At 42.9% G+C, this 26,780-nt stretch overlaps 1 protein-coding gene across 1 annotated transcript in view; it reads left to right on the forward strand.

Moving 5' to 3' along the window:
• The first annotated feature begins 774 nt into the window (after window positions 1–774).
• The window catches only part of CA10 (carbonic anhydrase 10), a 467,323-nt gene continuing 441,317 nt past the window's right edge, over window positions 775–26,780 (forward strand). Inside the window, exon 1 of the mRNA XM_046674606.1 lies at window positions 775–905. Coding sequence (XP_046530562.1) covers window positions 845–905 — 61 coding nt within the window. The 5' untranslated portion in view covers window positions 775–844. The remainder of the gene's footprint in view (window positions 906–26,780) is intronic.

The following is a 26,780-nucleotide window of genomic DNA, read 5'->3' on the forward strand; positions in this document are numbered from 1 at the left end:
AGGAAAATAGCAGAGGAGCCGAAAGCGCGCGCGCGTCGTGGGGAGCCCGCGGGCCCCCGATGCGCCCGGGTCTTCGACCCCGCACCGTTCCCGCTCGGCGCCCTGGACGCTCCGCCTGAGCCGGGCTCGGAGGAGGCGGGCTGCGCGCGGACTTGGGGAGCAGGGAGGGTCGGCGGAGGCTGCTGGCGGCCGGCGATTTCGGGCAATAATCCCTGCCTCTCTTTCTCTGTCTCTGTCTGCTGTGTCTGCTCCTCCCCCCGCCCCCCGGAAGCTGGAGGAGAACGGCCCCGGAGCGGAGCAGCCACCCTCTGACCATGCCCCGGTGAGGGGGGCGGACTTCGAGGGCAACTTGTCGCGGACTGCCTGGGCATAGCCAGCGAGCTGCGAGCTGCCGGGGGCCCGGAACTGCGCGGCGCGGCCCGGCGGGGGGCTATCGTCTATGTCTTCTTGGGGCGCCCGGCGGATCGGGGTCTCGTTTTTGCAGGAAGAGCCCAGCGCTGGTGGCTTCAGGTGGCTGCCGCCGCCGCTGCTAGTGCTGTTTCCGCCTCTCGTGCGAGGAGCAGAGACCGGCGAGCGGGGAGACCTCCGGGGCAGCGAGGCATCGGACATGTGTCAGCACATCTGGGGCGCACATCCGTCGAGCCCAAGGGGAGATTTGCCGGAACAATTCAAACTGCGATATTGATCTTGGGGGTGATTGCCCCTGGCCGGCTGTCGGGTGGGAGTGCGAGTGTGCGCTCGCTCGGAAGTGTGTGCGTGTGTGTATGTGTGTGTACCGTGTCGGGCTCCCCCCTGCCCGCCCTGTTTTCCCGTCGAGTGATGCACTTGGAATGAGAATCAGAGGATGGAAATAGTCTGGGAGGTGCTTTTTCTTCTTCAAGCCAATTTCATCGTCTGCATATCAGGTATGGGACGCGCTGGAGTCAGGGGCGGGTTTGGGTTCTGTTGTGGTGCTGGGAATGTGTAGGGTTTATTGTGTGTAGACATTCAAGTAGCCTCGAGGATGGGGGGGGGTGGGTGTTGGCAGAGACCTTTTCAGCTCTGCAGGTTTGCTGCCTTCAGAATTAAAAACCTTTGAAGTTCAAGGGTGTGCGCGCGCGCGCGTGTGTGTGTGTGTGTGTGCGCGTGCGTGTGCGTGTATGTAGTGGGGATAATATCTGTATGGAGTCCTGAAAGGTAGTAGGGGTGGGAGATGAGAAAGAAGAGGCAGATGGGTGTTGATTTTCAACTGCTTTCCTGGCTGAGAACTCTGGCGCCGAAATCCGAGCCTTGGCAACCTCCACCCCCATCCCTTGGCTTCCAAAGTTCCCAAACTCGGTGGTTCCAGGCTGGCAAAATGGATGCAGAGCCCTGCCCTGGTTTCTAGGCACTTTCCAGAGACTGCGGGAGGATGCGGGACTGGAGAGTACCAGGAGGAACCAGAGAGATGTAGAGGTCCTCCATGCCTTCCCCAAACCCATCAGGACCTGGTTGCCATGGTCTGAAACATGCCAGCACACCCCCCTTGACCCCAAATAGAAGCGAAACCCACCTGAAACAACACAATAGCATAAATACTGCTTTAGATCATGGTCTTTCCTAATTCCCTGTGGCAAAGATGTGCTGGCTCAGCCTCCCGGATTTCAGGCTACTTGTGCCAGTCTGTGGTTTTAGGAACTAATGGGAAGCCGGGCGTTGAGGTGAATGAGGTATGGCTTGTGCCTGCCTGTGTTCGTGTGTCTTTGTGTTGGGAGGGATTCTGATTTTGAAGCAGTGTCTTTGTTGGTGCAGGGAATTGGGGGTGTGGACGGGGGCCGTGAGAAAAAGCCCCAGGATCAGCAGTATTCCCCCCTTCAGTTCAGTGCCTCCTCTCATGGACGGTGTCTGCCCCACTTCCCGTCACACCTGTCATTTAAGCATCCAGGGTAAGGCCCGTTTGCAGTGCTCCCCTCTGCCTGCATTCCCTCTGCAGAATTGAGGACTCAGCCAACTTCCCATGAAGTCACCAGAAGAGGAGGGCAGAACCTTGCCCCCTGTGAGCAGACACATTTCAGCAGCATTGGGGTGGAGGGACATGTTTCCTGCATCTTCCTGCAGCCCAGCCAATCCCCACCCTCTGAGCCAGATCTGATTCTTGTCTGCCCTTACCCTGGACCCAGTGCCAAATGCCACTGTTCAGTCTCAGTGTTCACTTCCTTGGGCAGGAATAGGGAATCTTTTCTTTGAAATTATTGTTTGGGGCTCAGCCACCCAACTAAGACACGTGTCTCTGTAACACTTTAGAGATACGTTGCGTACCTGGTAGACCATAAAAAGTGCCCTGGGTCACCCCAGCTGCTCTAGGGGGGACCTCTTTTACCTCCTCCTGCATCTAAGAGAAAAGATTCCCAGGTGATTTATGAAGGTTTCTATCAGTTATATATCCAGGGATGCACTGGGTGGCATCTCACAAGGCCACATTTTACATCTTTTTCTTCTACGTGTCTATTCCAAACTCTCTTTCTCCATTCCACAATATTTCACTAGTTATAAAGTAGCCTTTCCCTCCCTCTCTCTAGCATCACAAATAATTTTCAGATCAGACAAGCCAGCTGAGTCCCTTTAAGATGTGCAAAGGGTTAACATTCATTGAGGTTCTGGATCAGATTGCAAACCTTGTCCTCAGCCCCTACCCTGCATTTGGTCAGGCCCTCAAAGAGGGGAACTGTCCTTAGATGGGGCTGTCCTTAGCCTCCAAAAGAGACACTGGTGGGATACCTGTCACAGCCATACCTGATTAGGTGGATCAGCAACTAAATTATCTAAATAGAAGCATTAGGAGGGGATTATTTCCAACCCGGGAGGGATGCTGTAGAGTACGTGGTCTTTCACTTGTGTTTACTAAATCATCGTCATTGCTGTGTAATGAGAGGATAAAAGTGGGAGCAAAATTGCTAGCTGGTAGCTAACCACAGACAACTAGGTTAGCCTTCCAAATGCCTAGTTAGGACCTGCATTAATTTGCACTTTATGAAGATGTTTAGGCAGAGAGGCAATATTAGGTACTATATTTACACATTCAGAAACTTAACAGGTCATTCTTTCTCCAAGGCCAGGGTAGCCTCCTCCCTTCATAAGCAGAACCACTCATTCACTGATGTCCATGGATGTGACAATTCTGATTAGTAATATAATTATGACTCACATTTCCCACACTTAGGAGGACTTTTTTCCCATCTGGCAGCCTTAAGAGGTATAGGAATGTGATGTGCTCAGGTTGAATAATTGTGTCGCAGGAAGAGTTTAGTAGGTCTTTCCCTTATGTTTCCATGATTTGCAGTTTTAATTTCCTCTCGACTGAGCTTTACCAAAAGGAACATAACCCTGTGATCATAGAACCTACTAAATCTTGAATTTAAAAAAGAAATTTAAAAAAACAAAGCACCTCTCTGGTATCTTGGGATGACTCGCCCTACCCGGGAAATGGGTACCAGTTCTCACTGAGTTACCAGGCGTGAGATTGATGTATTGGTAGAGCTGGCTTCATTACTGGGGAATACCAGACTAGAAAAGGCCAGCAAAAGGCTGCAGTGTAAACATTTTGCAGAAGGAAAATTTTGGTAGTAGATCTGGCTCATGGGAGGTTATCGACTGAATTTCAGTTGGTAGCATCTGGTTTCACGAATGCTCTGGTGCTTTGTAGCTTAGGGTTTTGTTAACCAAAGGCGTCTACCCTCACCCCACCCTACCCCCCAAATTAAAAGCATATCCAAGGAGTTTTCTCCCTGGGCCTGTGTAGATATATTACTTACAATACAGAGACCTGGGATTGGTATGGTCAATGGCTCTGCACTAATGGTTTGGTTGTGATGAAGCTGCTGGCAAGTGGCACTGGGGGTCTGCTCGGCCAGGCTTAGCTAGCTGCTGGGGGAGTAGCATGTGTGCCTTCTTCCATTTGAGAGATGGAATCAATTTTGGCTACTTAAGGACAACACGGCTAGGCTGAAGAGGGAGTGCCATGATCTGGGCTCCACGTTAGACTCAGATCTCATTTTACTGAAAATATAAGGCAACCAAGATCTGTGAAGAGATGAGAGGAAGAGAGAGGGAGAGAGAGAGAGAACTAGGATGATTTTTCCCTGTGCTAGCAAGAGCACCATTCCCTTCTTACAAAAGCAGCTCAGATCAGCTAGAATGAATGCTTAGCAGCACCAGGAGAGAATTGCCTGGTCCAAAGACAGCTGTCTGATTTAATTTACAGAATGCATCCTACTTCATTATACATAACTTTACTTCTTTGTCAGTTTATTCATAATATTCGCAGCAATAACAATTAGAATTATGCGGTGCTTCCACATATATTGCGTGATATCGCACATATTTGAACTCCTGTATTCTCAGAATTTGTAGGGTAATTTTATATGTAAGGCAACCAAAGCCCCCAGGGGTCAGCCTGGACATCTAACCGAGTCAGAATTCAGTATGTTATTTATGTTTTGGTTCAAGATTTCTTTAAATGTTTCTCTTTAATGATGAAATAATTCTTTCTTTAAATGAGGAATACATCATTTTTTGTTTTGCTTTCTCCAATTGGAAGAATAAATGGTGTTAAATGGATGTAAGTCGTAGAGAGTTTGGAAGTGGAAGTTTGGGGAGATTGCAGTCTAGAGCTGGAATTAAGGTAGCGTTTGAGTTGTGCATGACTGTCACTCAAACAGATAAGACCATTACCCAAGTTTGCCACCAAGGCCTTATGATCAGCAGTCCCTACAAGCAAGGAATACTTCATGCATTCTTTTCCTAATCTGAAAATTGGAGTGTTTTAACTTCAGCTTCTTTACATGCAGAAAGGGGACAATAGAACGTGGCCCACATGTTTTTTACATGGATTAAATGAGATAATATGTTCAGTGATTTTCACATAGCACAGTATCTGAGGCGTAGTAAGCTTGCAATAATACAATTATTTTTTTTTCCTACAAATCTGGCATTTTTTAAGTTTGTAAGGCCATGATAGAATAGAGCCTTTACCTTCCTCCCCGTCAACTTGTTTAAAAGCAAAGAGAAAATCCTCAGCAAGTGCATTTTATAACATTGGCCATGAATCCTGCTTTCAAGGAGGCCTTAGCTTAACAGCTTTGAAATGTCTCTTAATTTTCTTTCTCCGGTAGATGAGACTGGCAGCATTAGGCTTTGGTGCATAGTCATGAGTGTAACTCACTTTATCCCTGTGAGCCCAATACTGAGGGGAGCTTTGGAAAGTTTAATAAATCATCTGGGAATACAGTGCTTATTACCCAGGGTAGCAACAGAATTTTTCTCTTTCTGCTTGTAAATTCTAACTCGGGATAGACCCAACTTTAAAGTGCTTCCCAAATGGCCAACTATATATGCTGTCAGTTTGGCTTGAAATAGAACATTCCATTAAATAAAAAGAGTCCCACCCCAACAAAGAATTCTTATCTGATGATCTTATTGGCTCATATGCTTCCTTTAAATCCAGTTTCCCATGTTGATGTCACGTAGCCACGACACTGACAGATTCCATCTTCATAGATGAGAATCTCCTGGCAGTGAGACGAGAGTCTTCCTGACTAAGAGAAAATCCCTGGGGGAAAGAGAAACATCAATGTGGAGAAACATTTTCTTGAGTTGGGAGAGGGGGTTCGATTGCCATCCTAGGCAGTCAATACTTAACATCCCTTAATTTTTCACCTTAGTTAAGCATTACATATTTGGGCCTGGGGTTTAGGTCAGGAAAAGATCCAAGCACCATAAATGTGTATGGTAGCAAGCCATTGCAGAGAATGTGGAAGGTAGAGGACCCACCCTGCAATCCAGCTCTTCTTTAATTACCTATCTGACTTTGGGCAATTCTCTTAGCCTCTTAGAGTCTCAGTGTCCTCATCTGTAACATGGAAATTACATCTTCTTTGCCTATTTCAAAGAATTATTGAGAGAAACATCACAGAATGATCCTGAATGTTCTTCATGTTATGCAAACGTACAGTATCTGTGCCTTTACTATATTATGGAATGATCCATGCTTAAGATATAGTTATAAAATCAACATTGAGATACATACACATAATGTAGAGTGATATGAAATAATACGATGCTTAGTTGTTGAGGAATAGTTATAAAAGCCAATGCACAAGAAGGTAAGGCACAAAATGAAACAATAAGAATAATGCCTAATTGTTTGCCAGAGGACATAAGTGCTATAGAAGAGAGATGTCTAGACATGAAGGAAAAGGAAGATAATAGATAAATGTTGGAGGTTGGGATAGAAGAGATGGAGGGGGGACCACATCGTCAAAAGGAGAGGAATAGGAAGGAGTGAGATATGTAGTAAGGCCTCTGTCAACTGGAATAAAAGGTTCCCTTTGGGGGATGCTGGAAAGCTTGGGTGACTCCACTTAGGGAGCAATGAATGGAGAGAATATAGAGTGTCCTAATATATTTAATTCCTCGGTGATTTTTATTTTTCTTATTATGGTTCTTTGCGTGGATTCAGTGGACTGAACTTGGTTAAAATTTGTTTGAAGTTCTGACATTTCTTTGGATTTTAAGTTTTTGTTGCCTGTCTCCAAGTGCTGCTATGCTTTGCATAGTTTGTAGCCCATTTAGGATTGTAGACAGTTGAGTTTTGGGGAGACTTCAGCTTTCTAACCTGTAAAATGGAGATGATACTTACTTCCCAGGGTTAATCCGACAGGGTGCTTGTTAAGGAACAAAATGCTATTTGTCAAATGCCTAGCATGGTGTGTGGAATACAGTAACCATTGGCCGAATTATACATATCGTATGAGAGTAAGCATGGGCCTTGGAGCCAAGAGAAGTCTACATGTGAATCCTGCCTTCAGCATTCACTCTCTGTGTGGTCTTGGAGAAGGTCTTTAAGTTCTCTGAGCGTCTATAAAATGTGTAAAATGCGGATTGGAGAAAATGTACGTAAGATGTTGCCGTAGTGCCTGGCATGTAGTAGTAACTCAGTGAACTGGAGCTACTCTCACAAAATCATCCTCATCACTGTCATCAATAACAATACTAGTTGACACTTTGGACCTGTTCTTGTAAATGCCAATTAGTTATTCAGCTGTTTCTTCCATGTCCAACAAAATAGTGTTGCTGGCCAGCTCTGTGCCCGGCATAGGAATCACAAAAATGAACAACTGCTGGTCCTTAGTTATAAGATGGTATGTATTCTGTGATAGAGACGTATACAAAGTGCTGTGGGACTATAAAGGAAGAGCAATTAACTCTATTTTTGGTGGATTCAAGTGAGCAAGGGGAAGAGTTTAAAGAGGAGAAAACATTTGAACTAAGCCTGAAGAATACACGAGATGTCAAAAGAACAGAGAAAAAAAAAGACATACCATGAGGCAAGAATAGTGTGTTTATAGACAAGAAGGGATGAAAAAATAAAGCATCGGAAGTAAGATGCAATGGACATGTGGGGTAGATGGGCTGGAGTCAGTGACTGGAATAGGGCAAGAAAAATAACTTGGGCCTAATGTGAAGGGGTTCGCAAGCTAAGAGAAGAAATTTAGTTCACGTCTTTTAGTTATAAGGAGCTACAGGAGAGAGAAGGAAAATGACATAATCAGGTTGGTGTACAATTTAATAAAATATATTTATATTTTCATTGTAATAAGCAATATTTTAGAAACTCAACTCCTTATCTTGTCAACTTTTTTCTTGCTTGCAAAACCCATTAAAAAGATACTGGTCTAATAGATCAAGTGGTCCATTACGGGACATTCTGAGTGACAGACTTAGGGAAAAAAAAGACAATTATCCTATCTCTTATGAACCGTGTGAAGCAAATGCGAATGTCTCCAATTTTGTGCTTGAATAATAATAATAATAATAATAATAATAATAATAATAATAATAATGATAATGTCTTTAGCATTAGATGAAGGCTAAGAGACATGGATCATTCATACATGCTTTTGTGTTGTGAAGATTAATTGCGTGCTAAGCAATAGATGCACTATTGACATGAAGCAGATGCCTGAAGCACTGCAAAGCATTTTACAGCGATTTTACCTTATTACGCTCTGCCCGACTCTTATTTACAATAGATTGCATTTTCACTTGGGAGAGTATACTCATGGTTTACTAAATTGTGTACCCATTTTACCCTCTCGGTGGTCCAGTTACTATATAGAGTGAGTATAGCGACTTAAAATGAAATGGCTTCCTTTGTCCACTTAATCATTTCAGCATTTGTTGAGGGTGCACTATGTGTGTTATCGAGGATCCAATAGGAATGAGTAAGACACTGACCTCTCCCTCCAGGAATTCATAATCTAGTAGGAGACGGATAGTGAAATATTAGTAGTTACAGCAGAACGTGATAAGTATTGTAATGAAAAGAGATACAGCATTTGAGTAGAACAGAGAAGGGCCATTGACTCATTGTGGAGGGGGGAGTGCTATTGAGGAAGGAGAGTAAGTAGTGTTAGCTAGAAGATGCTTGGGCTGAGTCTTGAAAGATGCTGAAGAGTTGCTTTGGAAGATTTTGGTTGATTGACCAGGAAGAGTGTGATGGGGGAGGGATGACAATAGGAGCCAGCATTTACAAAAACAGAGAGATTAGAAGGGACATGATAAATTCAGGGGACTGTCAAGAGGTCAACATGACAACAGCAAAAGAGTGGAGTGTGATGGATTAGACTGAGGTAGAAGAACCTTTAGGAGATATGGTTCTAGTACAATAACACCTTGCGTATAATAATAGTTAGTAAAAACCATCCTGGTGCCTCTCTGTGCAGGGACAGCATCCTTTTAAGGACCAAGAGGGTAGGTCTAGTTTACGTCATTCTCCTTGTTAGGAACAGACCAGTTAGGGTTAAAGCTTTTGGCTGTAGTCCAGCTAAGCTCCATTTGGCCCAGTTCACTAGTTATTTTCCATTGTCATCTCTAATTCCAGGTGGCTTCCCAGAAGCTTTTGAGCTAACCCAGATATAGATTACAGAATTTATCTGCTTACTTAGTTTGTCTCCGTGAATTTATACCCTAGAAAGAAAGCCAGGACCATATTGGTTGACCCTGGATTTTGCAATATGGTAATTATCACCTTATTCTCTTTGACAGTTGAATCTTTCCTATAACTTTTTGCAATTTTTGTCTCATGTAACCTTAAACAAAACTTTAAAGGATTTCCATCTTGCAGGGGTTGGGGTGGGGAGCTGTGGATGGTAAGAAATGGTCTGGGATTGCCTTTATAACAAAGCCGCAATTGCTCTTTATTAGCAAGATTGCACTGGTAATGGGGTAGCCAGTGTTTGGGTTTGATTACATTTGCATTAAGGTGCCATCAGGATGGCAGCAGAGAAATTATCAGTGATTGTGAAGGAGGCAGCCTACAAATGCCTTTCCCTCCTGATTTGGGAGAAGTGGGACCTTTGTCACAGTAAATGCAGAATTAATCTTTAACTTTGTCCAATACTTCATGCCCAGCGGCTGAAGGGACTGGCAGTGGGAAATGAAGCCTGTGACTTTCAGGTGAGTTTTCCAGAGCCAAGTCCTGCTGGCTTCACAACGCATTTGGCAGCAGTGCCAGAGTTGGAATAAACACATTTGCTGAAGGATGTGAGTCAACATATTCTCCTTCTGCTGCCCCCTCTGCCTATGATACACACAGCTCCCTTTCATCCTTAAGGAAAAGGATATTGATGGCAGCACTTATTGAGTGAGCATAGGCCGTTCCTCCTCCATGAAGTTGGAATAATAATAAATGTCTCGTAGGATTCTTGAAATGAACTAATAAAGTGATGTACCTATGGGAGGGTTCTGACCCCCACCCCCAGTGTTTAATGTGTTGATTTATTCATTCTTCAAAAGCTGATGAATGCCTTCTTTGAGGGAGGCACTGGACCAGGAAGAAGATAAAATGTAGAACAAAGCAGCCATGATCTTTGCTCTTATAGAATGTATCTTTGGTAATACACAAATACTGTTGTTGTTGTTTTCTCCCAGTGCCCAACCCAGTACCTGGCCTTTAGTACATGTTCACTAACGAATGACTGAATTAATATGTGAATAAATAACAAGTGATTTAGAATGGCTTTCCTGCTTTCCAAGGAGAATGGGAGAGATCTGAAGCTAGGAGGGAGGGAGAGATTAAGAAGACAGCTCTGGTAGCTGCCCTCTTGCTTCTACCGCATGGGGATCTTTGCGTGTACGGAGTCAGAGAGAACAGGAACTTTCCCAGGCTGCAGCATATTGGCTAGCTTTCTGTTTCCTTCTCAGACTCAACTCATAGCTGCATTTGACAAACCAGTGTTGGCTGGGGGGCTTAGAGTTGTTTAAAATGTATTTCAGCTACCACACTATAAGACTTGAACAGGATGTTAAGGATCAATGGATGTGTTGTTCCTTTCTCCATGTCATCTCTGTTCCTGTTAAAGGCGATTGCTTAGGATACGGTATTTTCTTATTGGGTTCCAGCTTGGGAGAAGCCAGTGCTTGAGAAAGCTCCTTGCCCCTTAGTTAGCACTGAACTTGAGAGCTTTAGGGAAAAGCCTGCCCACTTTCTAATCTTGATGAAGAGCAGTTCAGGAAATGACTGGTTTCTAAGGTGTTTTCAGTCCTGTGTCAGAAAACTTTACTTTCCTCTCTGGCCTTTTGTGATACAATTGTAGTGTTGCCTGCTAGTTCTTAGCTGTGGGAGAGCCAGGAACCTAGAAATTGAAAGAACAAAGTGGATTTGCTATGCTTGGCTGGGCAGTCTGTCTATAATCTCCTAGTTGACCCGTTCAACTGGTCAGCTGGATGGTTGGTTTTTGTTTCTTTGCTTGTTAATTTAATTACAGAAAAAAAATAAGGGGAGGAGATAGAAAAAAGGCCTCTGCTCTTGACCTCTCAGTAATTATACAGAGGTTATACTGATAGTTAGAATGTGAGGCGTCTATAAGTGATAAATTTCTGTTGTCTGGCCTGGTAAAACGTGTTGAACAAATTAATGAATGAATGAGAGTTTTGATTATGCATTTGCCAGTTAGGCTAGCGTGTGTTCCAGTGAAATGTTCCTCCTTGATCCAGCACCCCTTGCAAGTTGGGAACTATGCAAGTGTTTTAGTGTCACAAACATGAGCTGGAAGTCATTGAGTTAGTTTTAATGCTAAGTATGGTACAACAAGAGGATCAAAGAAAATTTAGGAAAACAGATTCCTCATAGACTAAATTTTTATTTACCAAAGTTTGCAGTGACAACTTTTGCAACCTTAAAGCTTTGTACAGTAGTCACCCCTTATCTGCGGTTTTACTTTCAGCGGTTTTAGTTACCCAAGGTCAACCAAGGTCTGAAGACATCAAATGGAAAATTCTAGAAGTAAACATTTCATAAGTTTTAAATTGTCCACTGTTCTGAGTAGTGTGTTGAAATCTTCCATCGCCGACCTGCTCAGTCCCGCCCCAGAAGTGAACCATCTCTTTATCCAGCATAATTATGCTATATACACTCCCAGCCCGTACTCACTTAGTAGTGGTCTTGGTTATCAGATCCGCTGTCCCTGTATCACAGTGCTTGTATTCAAGTAACCCTTATTTTACTTAATAGCCCCAAACTGCAAGAGTAGTAATTTGGATCTGCCAAAGACAATCTGTAAAGTGCTTTCTTTAAGTGAAAAGGTGAGAGTTCTTAATAAGGAAAGAAAAAAATCATATGTTGAGGTTGCTAAGATTTATGCTAACTTTTACTGTAGTATATTGTTGTAATTGTTCTATTTTCTTATTGTTAATCTTTTACTGTGCCTAATTTATAAGTTAAACTTTATCGTAGATATGCATGTTTTAGGAAAAAATAATGTATGGAGTTCAGGACTATCCATGGTTTCAAGCATCCACTGGGGGTCTTAGAACATATCCCCCACGGATAAGGGGGAACTACATTTTAAAAAAATTTTACCTTATATCTTAAGTATTTTCCCATGTTGCTTCCTAGTCGTGTCAGTTCAGGAAATCTTGAACTCTGACAGATAAACCCCACAATCTCAGTGACGTAACACAATAGAAGCCTACTTCCACTCACGTTAATTGTCCGTTGGTGTCGATGAGCGTGAATGTGTGTGTGTGTGTAGGGACTTTGTGAGGGAGAGGTGATAAAAGGGAAGGAATCCCGTCTTGTAGTGACTTGGGAATCTCAAGGCTGATGGAGCCTCTGCTCTCTTCAAGTTATGGCTTCCAGTGTTCTCCTGGGCATCAAGGTCAACAGATGGAAAAAAATTCTGTGGAGGAGGATCATGGGAGACGTTCTTATGGGCCAAGCAGGAAAGCTGTGTACATCCCTTCTGGTCAGTTTCATGGCCACATCTTATTGCAAAAGATCTTGAGAATTGGAGGCCAGCCTTGTGCCCAGGAGCAGAGGGAAAATGATTTGGGGAACAATTATCTAGTGTCTGCCACTTTAATATTCATGATTTTCTTTGTAATAGTTCCATATAGTTTATTCATCTAAAATAGCATTATTTATATTTATCTTTTTTCCCTATTTTTGAACATCTATGCTGTTTCTAGTTTTTGTCATTTTTTGGCATCTGTTTTCATGTCTATAGATATTTATTTCTTTAAAATAACCCCAGTATTGTGAATACTGGGTAAAATAGTATAAAATCCTCTATAGTTTTACCATATTACATCCATAAGTAGTGTATAACCTGTTTAGGAGGCTCCAAAAACATACTTGAATTCCTTGAGGGAATAAACGAGTTTGTAGAATAGTAATTAAACCTTTAAAGATCTTTTTAACATGGTCCACGCCAGAAACTGTTAAGCAAAAACCAAATAGCCATGGCATTCAAGATGTTATTTTGCTTAATAAGTTAGATCAGAGACAGGAAACCATGGAAGAACAAGCAGATACCTTTCTTAGATCCAGAATTTTGAGACTTCTTATTCCTGGAGCATAATTCTATATGTTATAGGGAAGAGCTAGTTGGTGGTTTGCAGAAAAGATGATTGGGATGGAGGTTAGAACATGTCAAAGTTAGGATTAGCTTTGCCACTACCAGCTCTGTGGTGTGAGGGAAGTCGATTTACTGCTCTGGGCCCCAGCTTTCTCCTTTTAAACAGGAACATTGGACTAGGTAATTTTTAGGTTGCTTACCAGCTTGGGAATTTTATGGTGTTAAGAGACTTTTATAGGAAATTATCCAAGTTTGCTGTTGATGCCAAACTTTGTCAGTTTTTGAAATGTTGAGGCAGCAAGACTGAATTACAGGAAGAACTTTTAAGACTGTGAGTGACCAGAAAAGTGGCAAGTAACTTTTGAGATGGGCAAATGTAAGGATAAGGCATGATGAGAGGATAGTTCAAACTATGTTTGTAGAATGATGACCTTGTAGTAAGACTGTGGGACAGCCTAGGAGTCATCCTTGACTGCTCCATAAAGGCATTTACGGAAAACCTTGGGGTCTAGGTGGTCTGTATGCTAGAGTCTTAGAATTTCTTCTCAACTCTGCTGTTACTTGTCGTGTGAGCTTGGGGAGTTAGTGACCATCTCTAATCGTTAGTATCATTTATAAACTAGAGGTAATCACATCTATCTTTGGAGTTAAGGGAGACTGACATTTAAAAAATGCAGCATAGTGCTTGGCACATAGAATGTACTTGATAAATGGTGGGTTTTGTATTGTTATGGCTGCAGCTAAAAGAACATAAGACATGTTGGGCAAAATTAGGAAGCAATTGGCAATATCCTATAAAACATGGCGATTAAATGAGCCAATTCATGTGGAAGTGTTTAGCACAATGTCTGCACATAACACATAATCAGTTGAGGTTGGTTGAATCTGATTCACTAGGGGAAGCTGGGATGTTTGGGGAATATTTTAAAGGTAATAAGAAAGAAGACAGTCCTATCTTTTTCATAAAATGATCTTCAGAGGCAATTTACTGGGTCTGGCCCACGTTTTTCTTTAATAATTTTTTTAAAAAAATCTAGTACCACATATTTTCATTTTACAGCTAGGGTTTAGACTTATCAAGGCCGCTAACGTGGGTACATGGTCTCATGTAATCCAGTAAATATTCAGCCTTGACCATGGTGGCGTAAACAAAACCCTGATTCAGGAAGGAGCCGATCCTTTTTCCTGCTTGATCCATTAATAAATGCTGGCTTATTGGCCAAAGTAATAAAGAAATGAGGTAGTATGATCCAATCCATTTAAAAGAGATATAATGTGTACATGTTCTGAAACTGTCATTTGCTCGTTTTGACTGCACTTTGGTTATTCTGTTTTCTGTTCCTTATTCAGTCTTGCCAGCTTTCCCAAGCACTAATTTACACACATGGTAACCTTAGCCATGTTTGTTCAACAAATTTGCAACATGAAAAGATAGTTTTGATTTATGTTTTCTATTCACTTGAGAGAATGATTTTTAAGATGATAATTAAATGCTCGGCTATCCTGGGATTGCGACATGGTTCCTTTTCAAGTATATCTGCTCTGAGAATTTCAGCAAAAGGCATAAAAGAAAAACCAACAAGAAATAGGACAGATGACAAATGTTGTATTGATATTAAGTAAAGATGAACTAACTGTGACCTGAGTGTGTTGGTCTCTAGGGAGCCGGCTTTGGAGCTTTTCTGAGCGTTTGGGTTTTTTGTGGGATTTTTTTTTCCCCCAGTCGCATTGATAGAGGCTGGATTACAACTGAGAATGCAGAGATTAATGGCCTGTTGTGACTAATCCACTAAACCCCTACTCCTGTTTCTCTTAAATTGATTGAATTTAGAGAAGCCAAAGATAGACCCATACCAGCTTGCCTGATATTAGATCTCAGTAAATTAATGAGACTTAGCAGCTCTAAGTACATATAGCCAAGAATTATGGAAACTTCATGGAACATAGTCACTTCTTGCATTGGGAAATTCTTTAATTAGTTGCTTATTAGAGTAGATCCCAATGTGTTGTTTCATCCTGGGATTTTTTTTCAGAACGTTTTCACATAATTACAATAAAAAATTATAACCCAATTTTCAGTAATTTAGAGAAAGAGGGAAAAGGAAACAGATCACCTGTAATCACAATAACCTGAATGCAACTGTTGTTAACACTTTATTCCCTTGTAGGTTTTTATTTATAGTCACTTTTACTTATTTTAAATTGTATTCTACTATTCTGTTTGAGCAAAAGTCATATATGGTTTGTATGCCGTAAAGCAAGGCCCACCAAGATATAGACAAAAACAATGAGAAAATAATTATCTACATAGATGGATAGATATGGCATTGATGAAAACCACAATTTTATGCTAAATTAGTGAGCTCAAATTGGATGAAATTTAAACAGAATTTAAATTTCTAAATTTTTAATTATGAATCTGTCATTCTTGAAAAGAATAATTAGTAGGAAGATAAAAAGATGAGAAAAGTAATCATAGTATTGGGGATTTTTGAGTAAGAGAAATACTGGAAGAGACAATTTAGAAGTGAAGTTAAAAAAAAGTTTTATTTATTAAAACACAGAAATATGTTTAAATGCACTGAGAAGACATTTAGGAGAGTGATTAAAAGCTTACAGACAGTCAGGCCTAGGTTTAAACTCACCCTCTCTCTGCCTCTTCCAAGCTGGATGGCTTGGGGTAAATTAACTTCTGCATCTCAGTTTTCTAATCTGTAAAGTGGGGATAAAAATAACCACCTCAGTGATTTTTTTATGTGTTAAATGACATGTGAAAGTAAAGCATTTAGTATATTATTATTGGGCAGATAATAATGGCTTAACGAATGTGACCCGTTAGTCACATCACATTCATAACATCTAAGATACAGCCAGCCACATCCTCGTTGTAAACGAGGAGTCTTTGAGTTGCCTGCTTTGTAAGGAATATTGTCCTAGAAGCTCAGAAACCTTCAGTACCTCCCACTGACTCTACGAAAAGCGTTTGCACTCTTAAAACTGATGTTTGAAAGTCCTCTGTGATACGCCATAAACACCTTTCCAACTTTGCTCCAATTTGCCAACTCACTATTCTTTGAACATGCTTGGCACGTGTTTACCCGTGCCTTTGTTCATATTGTGTTTCTTCACCTGGTTTTCACCCCCTGAATCACACCCATCTTACAAGTTCAGCCAGAGGGCCCCCTTTGTGAATACCATTGTGATCAGTCTGGTTAGCAGAGGCCCCTTGCCTCACCGCACCCTTTGGCTCTTAGCTGTCTCCAGCGCTGCCCATCACCAACCTGACTTTCTTCCTCCATCGGATGGAAAACTCATTGTGGTCGAGACTCATATAATCTCCTTGTACATCCTGACCCCACTCCTAGCACAATATGCTGATTGGTTGGGTTTGACTCCCCAATCTGTAATGATAATTACAAGACTATCTGCAGATATTCCAAGTAGTGCCTGTTGATTTAAGTTTTATTTCCTCTTCCCAACTTACCTAGTATCTCTTAGAGATGCTATAGCTCAGGACAAGGCTTAGCAAACAGCAGCCTGTGGGCCAAATCTGGCCTGCCGCCTAGTTTTGTAAACAAAGTTTCCTTGGAACACAGCCATGCTCATTCATTTATGTATTGTCTATGGCTGCTTTTACACCACAGCAATCGAGTTGGGTAGTTGCAACAGAGACGGTATTGCCTGAAATGCCTGGAACTTTTACTCTCTGGCCCTTTACAGAAAATGTTTGCAAATCCTAATGCAAACGATTGATTTGAATGCTTCCACCAGGTAGAATGATAAACTGGATGCCTGAATAATCCATTTTCTTCCATGAAAGATTGATGAAATTTTAGATGAAATATTAAAAAAATTTTTTTAAAAAACCATGAGGCTTTAGGACTCCAGAATTATCTTGGCTTCTGTGGATATCTTGGCAGTTTTTCCCACCCCAAAGGGGTTCCTTAAGCACCTACCACTGTCAGAAACTAAAAAACGAAATCTCAGTTTGTGCTGGTTTGGATTTGCAAAGCTCCCTCTGCTGTCGGAGGAGCTTGGCGCGGCTCTGCTGGCCCTGCCCAGGAAAACGTTCTCGGGAGAAGCCCCTCTCCCTCTCATGGGGCATGGTTGTGCTGGGGATGGCAGCTTGGCAGGGAAGGAATAAGCTTTCTGAGAGTATTGTTTTGCTGCCAGCTCTTTGAAAAAAATAACCCTCCACTTTTGGGAATGTGAAGGTCAGACCACATTCAGAAATGAGAACATCACCTGGAAAAACAAGCAATTTTAGGAATGACAACCTGAAAAATCAAACCTTTCCCCCTGATGAGTGAGACAGGCCAGACGTGCAACCCGAGCTGTGATCAATTTCTGCACTTGGGCAGAGCATTTTCTCCCAAGTCACCAGCTGAATGAGCTTTGCGCTGCTCTGGGAGACAATTGTTGTCTTCCCTGGACAGATGGGGAAATTGAAGTCAAGAAGCAGCCTGGCCACAGAGAGAGTGGGTTCTGGCAAGGGCCCGGCAGGGCTCACAGGCCCTGGATTCTGGGCCTCTTAGACATGGCGTTTGCACTGAGAAGCCCCTAAAGCAGAGTTCAGAATGCTGCTTGACAGAGGCTCTCTTGAACTCCGGGCCAGGGCTTGGCAAACAATGGTCCAGGAACCAAATCCAGCCTGCTGCCTGTTTTTATAAGGCTTGGATCTAAGAATGATTTTACATTTTTAAATGGTTAGAAAAATAATTAAAAGAAGATGATTTCGGTTCCAGCCCCATGGCATAGTGGTTACGTTTGAGCACTCCTCTTTGGCAGCCCGGGGTGTGTGGGTTCAGATCCCTGGCGCGGACCTACATACCGCTCATCAAGCCATGCTGTGGCAGCATCCCACATACAAAAACTGGACGATTGGCATAGATGTTAGCTCAGGGCCAATCTTCCTCACACAAAAAAAAGAAGACTATTTCATGACGTGAAAATTATATGAAACCAAACTTTGGTCCATAAATAAAATTTTATTGAAACACAGCCATGCCCATTCATTTATGTGTTGGTTGTTGACCAGGGCTGGCTTTGCATTACCAGAGCAGAGTTGAGTACTGGTAATAGAGCCTGTGGCTGGCAAAGCCTAAAATGTTAACTGTCTGGTCCTTCACAGAAAAAACTTGCCCACCTCTGCTCTAGGGTGCATGCAATATAATAATTAAAGTCAATTTTATTGAAGTGTAATATATATAAAATGCACTCATTTTAAATCTACTGTTTGGTGAGCTTGGAAAAAGAATACAATCATGTAAGCATCGCCACAATCGAAATATAGAACATTTCCACCATCCCCCAAATTCCGTTTCACCCCTTCGTGTCAGTTTCTCTCCTGTCCTTGAACTCAGGCAGCTGGGTATCTCATCTCTGTCAATATCAGCAGCTTTTACATGTTTGTTTCCTGAGCATTTTGGGTCACTAGAGACTGTATTAAGGAGGGTGGTGGTGGGGGTGTGAAAATGTAAAGTTGATTTTATTCTTTTGTTTGATAATTCCTTAATTCACTCCAGACACCCACCCACCCACTTAACTGTTTATAATATTATAAACAGTTGGCTAACAAGCACTGTGCAAAGAGCTCTCCATCTATTATCTCATTTAATTGTTTAACCTTCTGAGGGAGTTCTTATCCATCTCTCATTTTATTGCGAGGAGAGAGAGGCCCCCAGGTTAACTTGCTAAAGGGTACAAAGCTGGTAAGATGTAACCTAAGGTTTGAACTCTGATGTATCTGAATCCAGAGTTTGAGCCGCTCCCCTGCACACTTACTCAGTCCTCTCTACAAGCCTGCTTGGGGGTATAATATCAATATTTTATAGAAGAAGGAAGCTCAGAGAGGTTAAGTAACTGGTCCAAGTCACGCAGCTGCTAATGGCCTGAGTTAGGATTTGAACTTCTAACTGCTAGCAGAAGGCACAGGAAGAGAGAGCAATTGAAAAACATGATTTTGGAAAATCGCAATCACTCCGTGCTACAAAGGGGTGAACTAAGAGCCCAGGGTGAGCGAGCTGTAGATAACGCAGGGGTGAGAGTGGCTGTGGGGGAAAAGCAGTCTTAAACCAGATGTACTTTTGCTTTCTAAACTAATGGGTATTCCAAGATGATTTAATTTAATAGAAAACAACTAATGGTGGTAAAGTGCTTTAAAAAACCCTGAGGGGTGCGTCCATGCTGACCAGCGTCAATAATCAAAATCTCTCTTCCTATCCCTTTGCAAACAGCATTATATATGCATTGGTCTGTTTGGATTGAGAAGAGAGTGAAAATCAAGGTCTCAGAGGAGAGCCACCCAAGGTGTTCTCTTTCCATCCTCCTCCTCACAGCTGCTGTTACAAACGATGGTGCAGTTTACCAACCCCTAGTTTGAATGATGGCACTGTATTTCTTCAGAGCTTCTTTCCTAAGCACTCGACACCCGAAAGGTGCCCCAAAATATTGTTTGTTGTTCCAGTTTCCTAGTCACGCTCCATTAGCTTCTCTGCAGGCTCTTCTTACAACCCAGGACAGGAGGCTTTGTCCGCTGAGGTCCTTAGTTATAAATGACAGAACCCTTTTGAGACTAGTCTAAGCAGAAAGGAAACTCATTAAAGCATTTGAGCTGCTCACTGAATCTATGAGTGGCCAAAGAATTGGAATTGGAGGCTATGCTTACAAGAATGTGCTATGAGATTTTTCTAGAAAAAACCTTATTCCTGCCACTGCTGGGTGGAAACAGCCAAATCCCATCTCTGTTGTGGACAAGTCACTAGACGCTAGTGGTGTCCAGAAAGCTGGACAGTTCAGCCACCAGCCTCACCAGAAAAGGAATTCCACATCAGACCTACTTCCTCATGTCTTCACTTCAGAACTGAAGTCTCGGGCATCTGAGGTTGGCTGACTTCAGTCACATGCCTGTGCCTTAACAAAAGCAAAGTTCAGGATTCTGCCTGGGTGGGATTGACTACAAAAGGCAGGAAATACTCCAAACATTAGTGGATGGGTTGAATAATGGCCCCCCAAGATGTCCATGTCCTAATCTTGGGAACCTGTGAATATGTTACCTTGCATGGTAAAAGGGACTTTGCAGAGGTGATTAAATTAGGGATCTTGAGGTAGGGGGATTCACCTGGACTATCCAGGCTGGTCCAGTGTAATCGCAGGGTCTTTATAAAAGAGAGACTAGAAGATCAGAGTCAGAAAAAGGAGATGGGACCATGGAAGCTGAGGTTGGAGTGATGCTTTTTAAGATGGAGGAACGGAGCCATGAGCTCAGCAATGCCAAAGGTCTTAGCAGCTGGAAAAGGCAAGGATTGTCCCCTAGAGCCTCAAGAAGGAACACAGGCCTGCTGACACCTAAATCTTAGCCCCCTAAGACTCATTCGAGACTTCTGAGCTCCAGAACTTTTAAGGTAGTAAATTTGTGTTGTTTAAAGACACTAAGTTTGTAGGAATTTGTTACAGTGGCAATAGGAAACTAATACACATCAGAAAAGTATTCAAAATGTGACGGGAAACCAGATAGTATGACAGATGTCCAGCACAGCAGCATTGAAGGAAAACTAGAACAGTTGTTTTCCCCAGCCAATTCATAGGGCTCCCTTTCTGCTCCCTGTGAGAGCATTCCAATAGCATCCTGAAGCTGGGTTGGGGAACAAGCTGTGTAAATTGCTTGTTATTATTCAGCTTCTTCAACTACCTTATTCGTTCCATGATTTATTCAACAAATGTTCTATTCATTAAATAAATATTTGCTGGAGTTAAGTGCCAAGCACTGTGAAAGATATTATGGTTACAAAGGAAAATAAGAGAATAAGACATAGAGCTAACAGTCAAGAAGTTCCTAGACCCTGGGTTTAGATTGAACTGATTTTCAGTTGTCTCTATATATCAAATCCCACCAAAAATCCACATTTGAGTGGTTTGGAAGAACGGAAGTTAGGATATTCAGATGATTCCAGAAGAGGAGCCCCTACAGTGTATATACAAAGGCATTATAACTGAACTAAATATATGTACTTTTAGATTGAATGTCTATTATAGCAGTAGTCAACACTTATTGAGTGCTTCCTTCGTGTTAAAGATAATGCTAAGTACTTTATATGCTTTATTTTCATATAGTTATATCGACTTCATGAGTTAAGGATAATTGTTATCCCCATTTTACAGATGAAGAAACTAAGGTTTAGGAAATATGACCAAGTTCACATTGCTAGGGAACAGAGCTGGGATTTGAGCGTCAGGTCGTCTGAGTCTTGGGTGCACATGTTTTGCTGTCCTGCCTGCTTGTGTGTCAAGCACTGGGCTAGGGTCTAGGGATTCCTAGGTGTAAGAGGAAAAAAAATCCCCATAAGTGAACTTCAAAATTCAGTAAGTAAAATAAGCTATGAGAATGCAGACAAAGAATTATGTAGCTTTCCAAGGTGACTGATTTTAAAGGGGAAAACCTTCATTTGGGTCTATAATTTCTGGTCTGTTTGGTTCAAGTTCATATTATTTTACAACTGAGATAGGAGTAACCCCTATGTTGCTTTCACTAATTTAGGTACAAAATACATTCTAGATTATTTCAATTTTAAAATCATGTTCCATAAGGAATATACATGAGTTGTACTTTCCCCTTTCTCCTCCTCCTCTCCACCCATAGCTATGAGCCAAGTTCAGTGCTTTGGTCAGTGGTGTTGCTTACATGAATGCCTCTTGATGCCTCTTGCCAGAAAGTGTAATGGTCAGGGATGCAGCCCTCTCGCACCCAGTCCTAAGCTGGATGCCTCCCCTCTGCGATGGCACGTCAAGTCCCCACACAGGTGGGTTGAGGCTGGGCTGGACTGTGAGCAAGGCCACACAGCTATCACTGCTCACTCCCAGGCTGAGTCGTTAGGGTGCGTAAAATCTCTTCCCCAAATGGCGCCCAAGTGTTCTTCTCTTTGAGTTCTGGGAGCTGCTGTTTGCTGAGTTCCCGTTCAGCAGTCCTGTAGACAGATGGTGTGCCTTGTTCATTAAATCAGAATCCTCCCCACTCCGAGGGCCCCGGGCCTGTTGGGAGACAGACTTGGTGGTGTTTTCTAATGCTGAATGGTCTGCAGCACAAGAGCGTGAAGATAAATATTCTACTTCATTGTGCATCCACTAACTTAAGCCTTACTGGGTCTATTCCCTTCACTTTGACAGGGCACATTTAGAAAAGTGAAATGAAGTGCTTTTAGGCACCCAGCTCCTCCATCCATCACTTTCTCTTGTACTTTACCAGCTTGGCCCTTCTCTCTGAGACTTGTCTTCACACAGTGTTTTATATCAGTTACATGCAATACCCTGAACCAAAAAAGAGACCTTCCCAGTCGAGAGTTCAGGGCTTAACTTTGTTTTTGAGGCAATATTGTGCAAGGCTTATTTCTTTGGAGAGCTCGTTGGTTCAGAAGACAATAACCTCTGCAGAGAGGGGGTTCTGATATAAACCACTGTGGCTCCGACACAGGTAATAATTGTGATTATAGAACAACCATGTTAACAAGTTGTGTATTTATCCTAAGAGCAATGGGAAGCCAGGAGAAGGGCGAAAGGGAAACTCTAGTGGCAGTCTGAGTTAGAGATGGAGGTAATCTGAGGAAGGTGGTGGTGGATATGGAGAGTAACGGAGAGAATCAAGAGCTGTTTAGGACATGGATCAATGGAACTTAATGACTTGTGCATGGTGGGGTTGAGGGAGAGTGGGGAGTCAGAAGGGGACCCAGGTTTCTGCCTCATGAGCTGGGTGGATGGCAGTGGTATTCATGGAGCTGGGGCAGAATGGAAGGGGGACCATCATGTATAGCATGCACTCTGCATTGAGTCTCAGAGAATTGCAAGACACCCTGAAGGAGAGAGGGAGATGTAGAGTTGGGGGAGGGGGAGAAAAGGAAATAATAACAAAAGAAAGAGAAGACAGTGACCTCTACCAGAGAGTATACCAGAGCAAAAGAACAAACAAACCTACTGTTACTGCCATTTTTAACTAATATTGACAACACCACCATTGCTAGCTGCCATGGATTGCTTAGTATATGTCTAAAGCTTAAATAGCCTTCAATTCTTACAAAAACCATGTTGATGGGTGTCATTCATCACCCCTGTGTAGCTGAACAGACTCAGGCTCAGAGATATTGAGTAATTTAGCTGGAGTTAGAAAGCTAGCAAATGGCCAACCTATGATTTCAACCCAAGTTTATCTGGCTCTAAAGAATATACTCATAACTCCTAGGGAAACTGTCACCTCAAGGGACAAATAAACAAGTGCAGGGTTAGAGGGATGTAAGTTGAGAATAAAGTACTGAGATAACAAACAGTCTGATAGGAGGTCATTGTAGGAACACTTGGAGAAGTTGAGGTCTGCTGGTTTTGAATGAGGCCATCTATGCCAAATCTCTGAGTGCAAGTACAGTAGTTTGAAGTAGGGAGCAAATAAATGAGATTAATAACATGTAGGGTGAAGAGGGCATCGCAGGTAGCCTTTTGAAACATCATTCTGCTTTATGACCCTTGATTATGTTCCCTTGCTAGTGAGGTAAAGCTCAAACGCTTAGCTTGGCCCACATGACTCTCATGCCATGCTGAGATGCGTTTGCAGACTCACTTCCTGTCTCCCCTCTGTACACCGTGTGCTTCAGCCACAGATGCTCTTCCCTCCCATCCTCTCTCCTTTCCTTCCTTCCTTTATTCATTCTTTTTTTCACTTATTTTTTCAGCGATCATGAATCGAGCACTTACCAAGTGCCAGGAACTGTACTAAGGCTTGTGGGTCTTGGGGATATGAAGATGCACATCCTCAAGGAGCTCAGGGGTGGCTATAGTACGTGGAGTTTATAAATTCCTTGTATGATACTTTGACATACTCTATTACAGACGTTGCTTCATGGGAAAACGGAGACCAGGAGAGGTGTGGCTTTGCCTGAGGAGGTGAATGTTGAGCTCGGCTTAAGAATCAGAAGAAATCTGTCAGATGTGTAGAGGGATTGGGTTTTTCCAGCAAAGGAAATAACATGCTACAAAAGCAGCAGGAATTTGGAGAATGGAAAACTGTCTTCCACAAACGTTGATCTGAACCGTTTCTGAGATGTGACAGTTAGTTTTTCCCCTTGTTACCACCCTTTGCATTTCTCTTCCAAAACCCTGAGCCCTTTTCTTCCACTGTCTTCCCTTTTCTTTCCTTCACCCTCTGCTGACTCTCTGGATTAAACTCTTCATTGCGGGTCTCTGACAATTTCTCCCCTGCTTTGCTAACCACTTTAAAAAATAGACATTTAAAAGCCTTGTGCGGGTCTCCCGCTATGTTATGGCTCTCGTGCTGTGTGAATCGAGCTCCCTGCCCAGAGGATGTGCGCCCCACTGCTGGGGCCCTGGAGGCCGCCGGAGAGGTTTGCACCATGGTTTGTGCCGACTGACAGCTTGGCTTCCGTTCCCTGGGGCCTGTCACCTGCCGAGTGCCTGCCTTCTGTAAAGGGCACAGCACCAGATTGCTTGCTCACCAACAGGGGGAGGCCCGGACAGGGCTGTGAGATAGCCCTGTGCAACATGGATCAGGTCCAGCCTGACTCCCACCTCTTCCTCGCTTTCAGTGTCACATGCTCCTGAGCTGCGTGCTCAGCCTGCCCTGTTCTCTGGCCTACTCCTGAGCTGAGGGAGGGCTGATTTAAGCCCCACGCCATACATTGCTCTCTGTTCCAAGGCATCCTTGCTGCTATCTGGGTCTGCCTCAGCTGAGCTGTAAGATTTCATCTGCATCTGGAACTAAAGTCCTGGTTTGTGGCTTGGTCCTGATGAGAGGCCCCTCTCCCTGTACCTAGTGGCTTCATTTCTGCAGGCACTACACAGAGACCTTGGAATCCCTGAGTTTAGGGCCCAGTGCCCTCCCTAAATTTGGTTCTACCACCCATGGGCTAAGCTCACTAGGACCCACTGGACTCAGGTTGCCAGAGCCCCAGGAAAAGATGCTGAATTCTGAATATCCACTGTGCCTTCACTCCTCTTTGCTGCACCCCATATACAAGTCAGGAACCCAGATATCAGATGCTGTTCTTTATCCTAATTATTATAAAGAATATAGCAGTGAACACACATAGTCTACCTACTCTGCCCATTACTGTGCTAAGCACTTGAGAAGAATTAGCTCACATGGCTTCACAGTAGCTCCATGAGAAAGCGCTCCATGGCACTGGGATTCCGGTGCAGGCAGCCTTGCTCCAAAGCCCATATTCTTAACTGGGATGCCCTTTATTGTCTGCCTCGACTGGAGCATGTCCTCTTGTTGTCATGCTCAGGACTTCTCCAGCCAAACCAGCTTTCTGATAGCATTCCTCTGTGTCTGCCTCTCCAATGCGTCCATAGCTCTCGTGGGCAAATCTGGTTCCGGTCTGATCCCTTTCTCCATAATTGGACAATGGCCAATTAAGTAATTGGACCATGTGCCCTTGAGTCTTGAAATACTTGTAGAGTGGACTTAAGGATACTGAAAAGACCACTAGTGTTAATTGTATACCAAGCAGTCAGTGAATATTTATTGTGTAATATTTCTGTGCTCAGCTGTTTTCAGTGCTATAGAGGGATTGCATGGAAGAGGGGGTCTCAGAAGTTAAGCTCACAGACTCTAGAAACAGACTGCCCAGACTTGAATACTTGCTTTACCACATAGTGTCCATGTGACCTCGAGCAAGTTACTTATCACTGTGCCTCAGTATTCTCATCTGCAAAACGGGAATAATGATTGTACCTACCTCATAGGGCTCTTGTGAAGATTAAATAAGTTAATTTGTGTAAAGCATTTTTGCACACAGTAAGTGTTAAGTAAATATTTCCTGTGATGCTGATGATTAAGGAGAATATGGCAATGTGGTTCCTGTCTCAAGAAGCTTTTAGTCTAATAAGGCAGACTATAAATCACATAAAACAAAATGAGAACATATACAATTAAATATTAGTTTGTGTGATGCATATGAGAAGCTTAATGAGATTCCCAATAATTTGAGGGGTGGGGATTGGGAAAGGCAACATGGAGGAGTGACTTGACCATGGCTTTTGGGATGAGTAGGCTGAAGAAAGGCAGAGGGAAAATGGTGGTGTGGTCTTCTTGACATGAAGTCTGCTTCCTTTAATAGAGCACTGATGGTCCTTGTAACGGGGTTTGTTATTGCCTGTTAGCCAAATTTCCATCCAAATCTAAGTTGAAAGGGGGGCCTGCATTCGTCATGGGGCAGAGTGTGGTTTTGCTTTGGGTAGCAGAGCATAGATTAGAAGGTGGTTGAAGAGAGAGTGTCCAGGGATGGAGCTGGCTTGGAAGCCGGACAGTCAAATCAACCCTCCACTCAGTAGCTGAGTTGGAAGGCAAAATAAAGGCATGACCCAAAAGATTAGAAACTGGGGATAAATGCTAGAATAAGAGGACTTGGAATAAGAGATAGAAAACAGAGCATAGAGATGGAGAGCAGCAAGCTGCATAGGGCTTCAACTGATAAATTAAGGCAAATAAATTCTAATTAAGGCATCAGATGAATGAACTCGAAGCATCAGATCCTGCACCATTGGAGCCCTAGAGGAACGGGCCAGAGGGCAAATGGTTCCTAATGGCAGAGTTGGGATTAGAAGAGATGCACATCTAAAGGTTCTGATGTGGGACTCAGCCAGGACAGATGCCACAGTAGGTGATCCAGAAAGGCCACTGTCAGATTCAGTTTGGGAAGCACTCAGTGATCTTGCATTGTATGGGAAGAAATTTTATGAGATTGAATGGCATGTCTTTCTTTTAAAATATTTTTATTAAGTTTCTACTGTGTTTGAGGTACTATGTTTTTTGAAACGATGGTGGAGACAGAGGTAACTCAGCCGTGTAGCTGTTGTTTGAGAAGCTGAGAGTCTAAAAGATAAGATAAATCCTATGCACAAATA

Source organism: Equus quagga, chromosome 11 (genome assembly GCF_021613505.1).
Source record: "Equus quagga isolate Etosha38 chromosome 11, UCLA_HA_Equagga_1.0, whole genome shotgun sequence".
NCBI classification, from domain to species: Eukaryota; Metazoa; Chordata; class Mammalia; order Perissodactyla; family Equidae; genus Equus; species Equus quagga.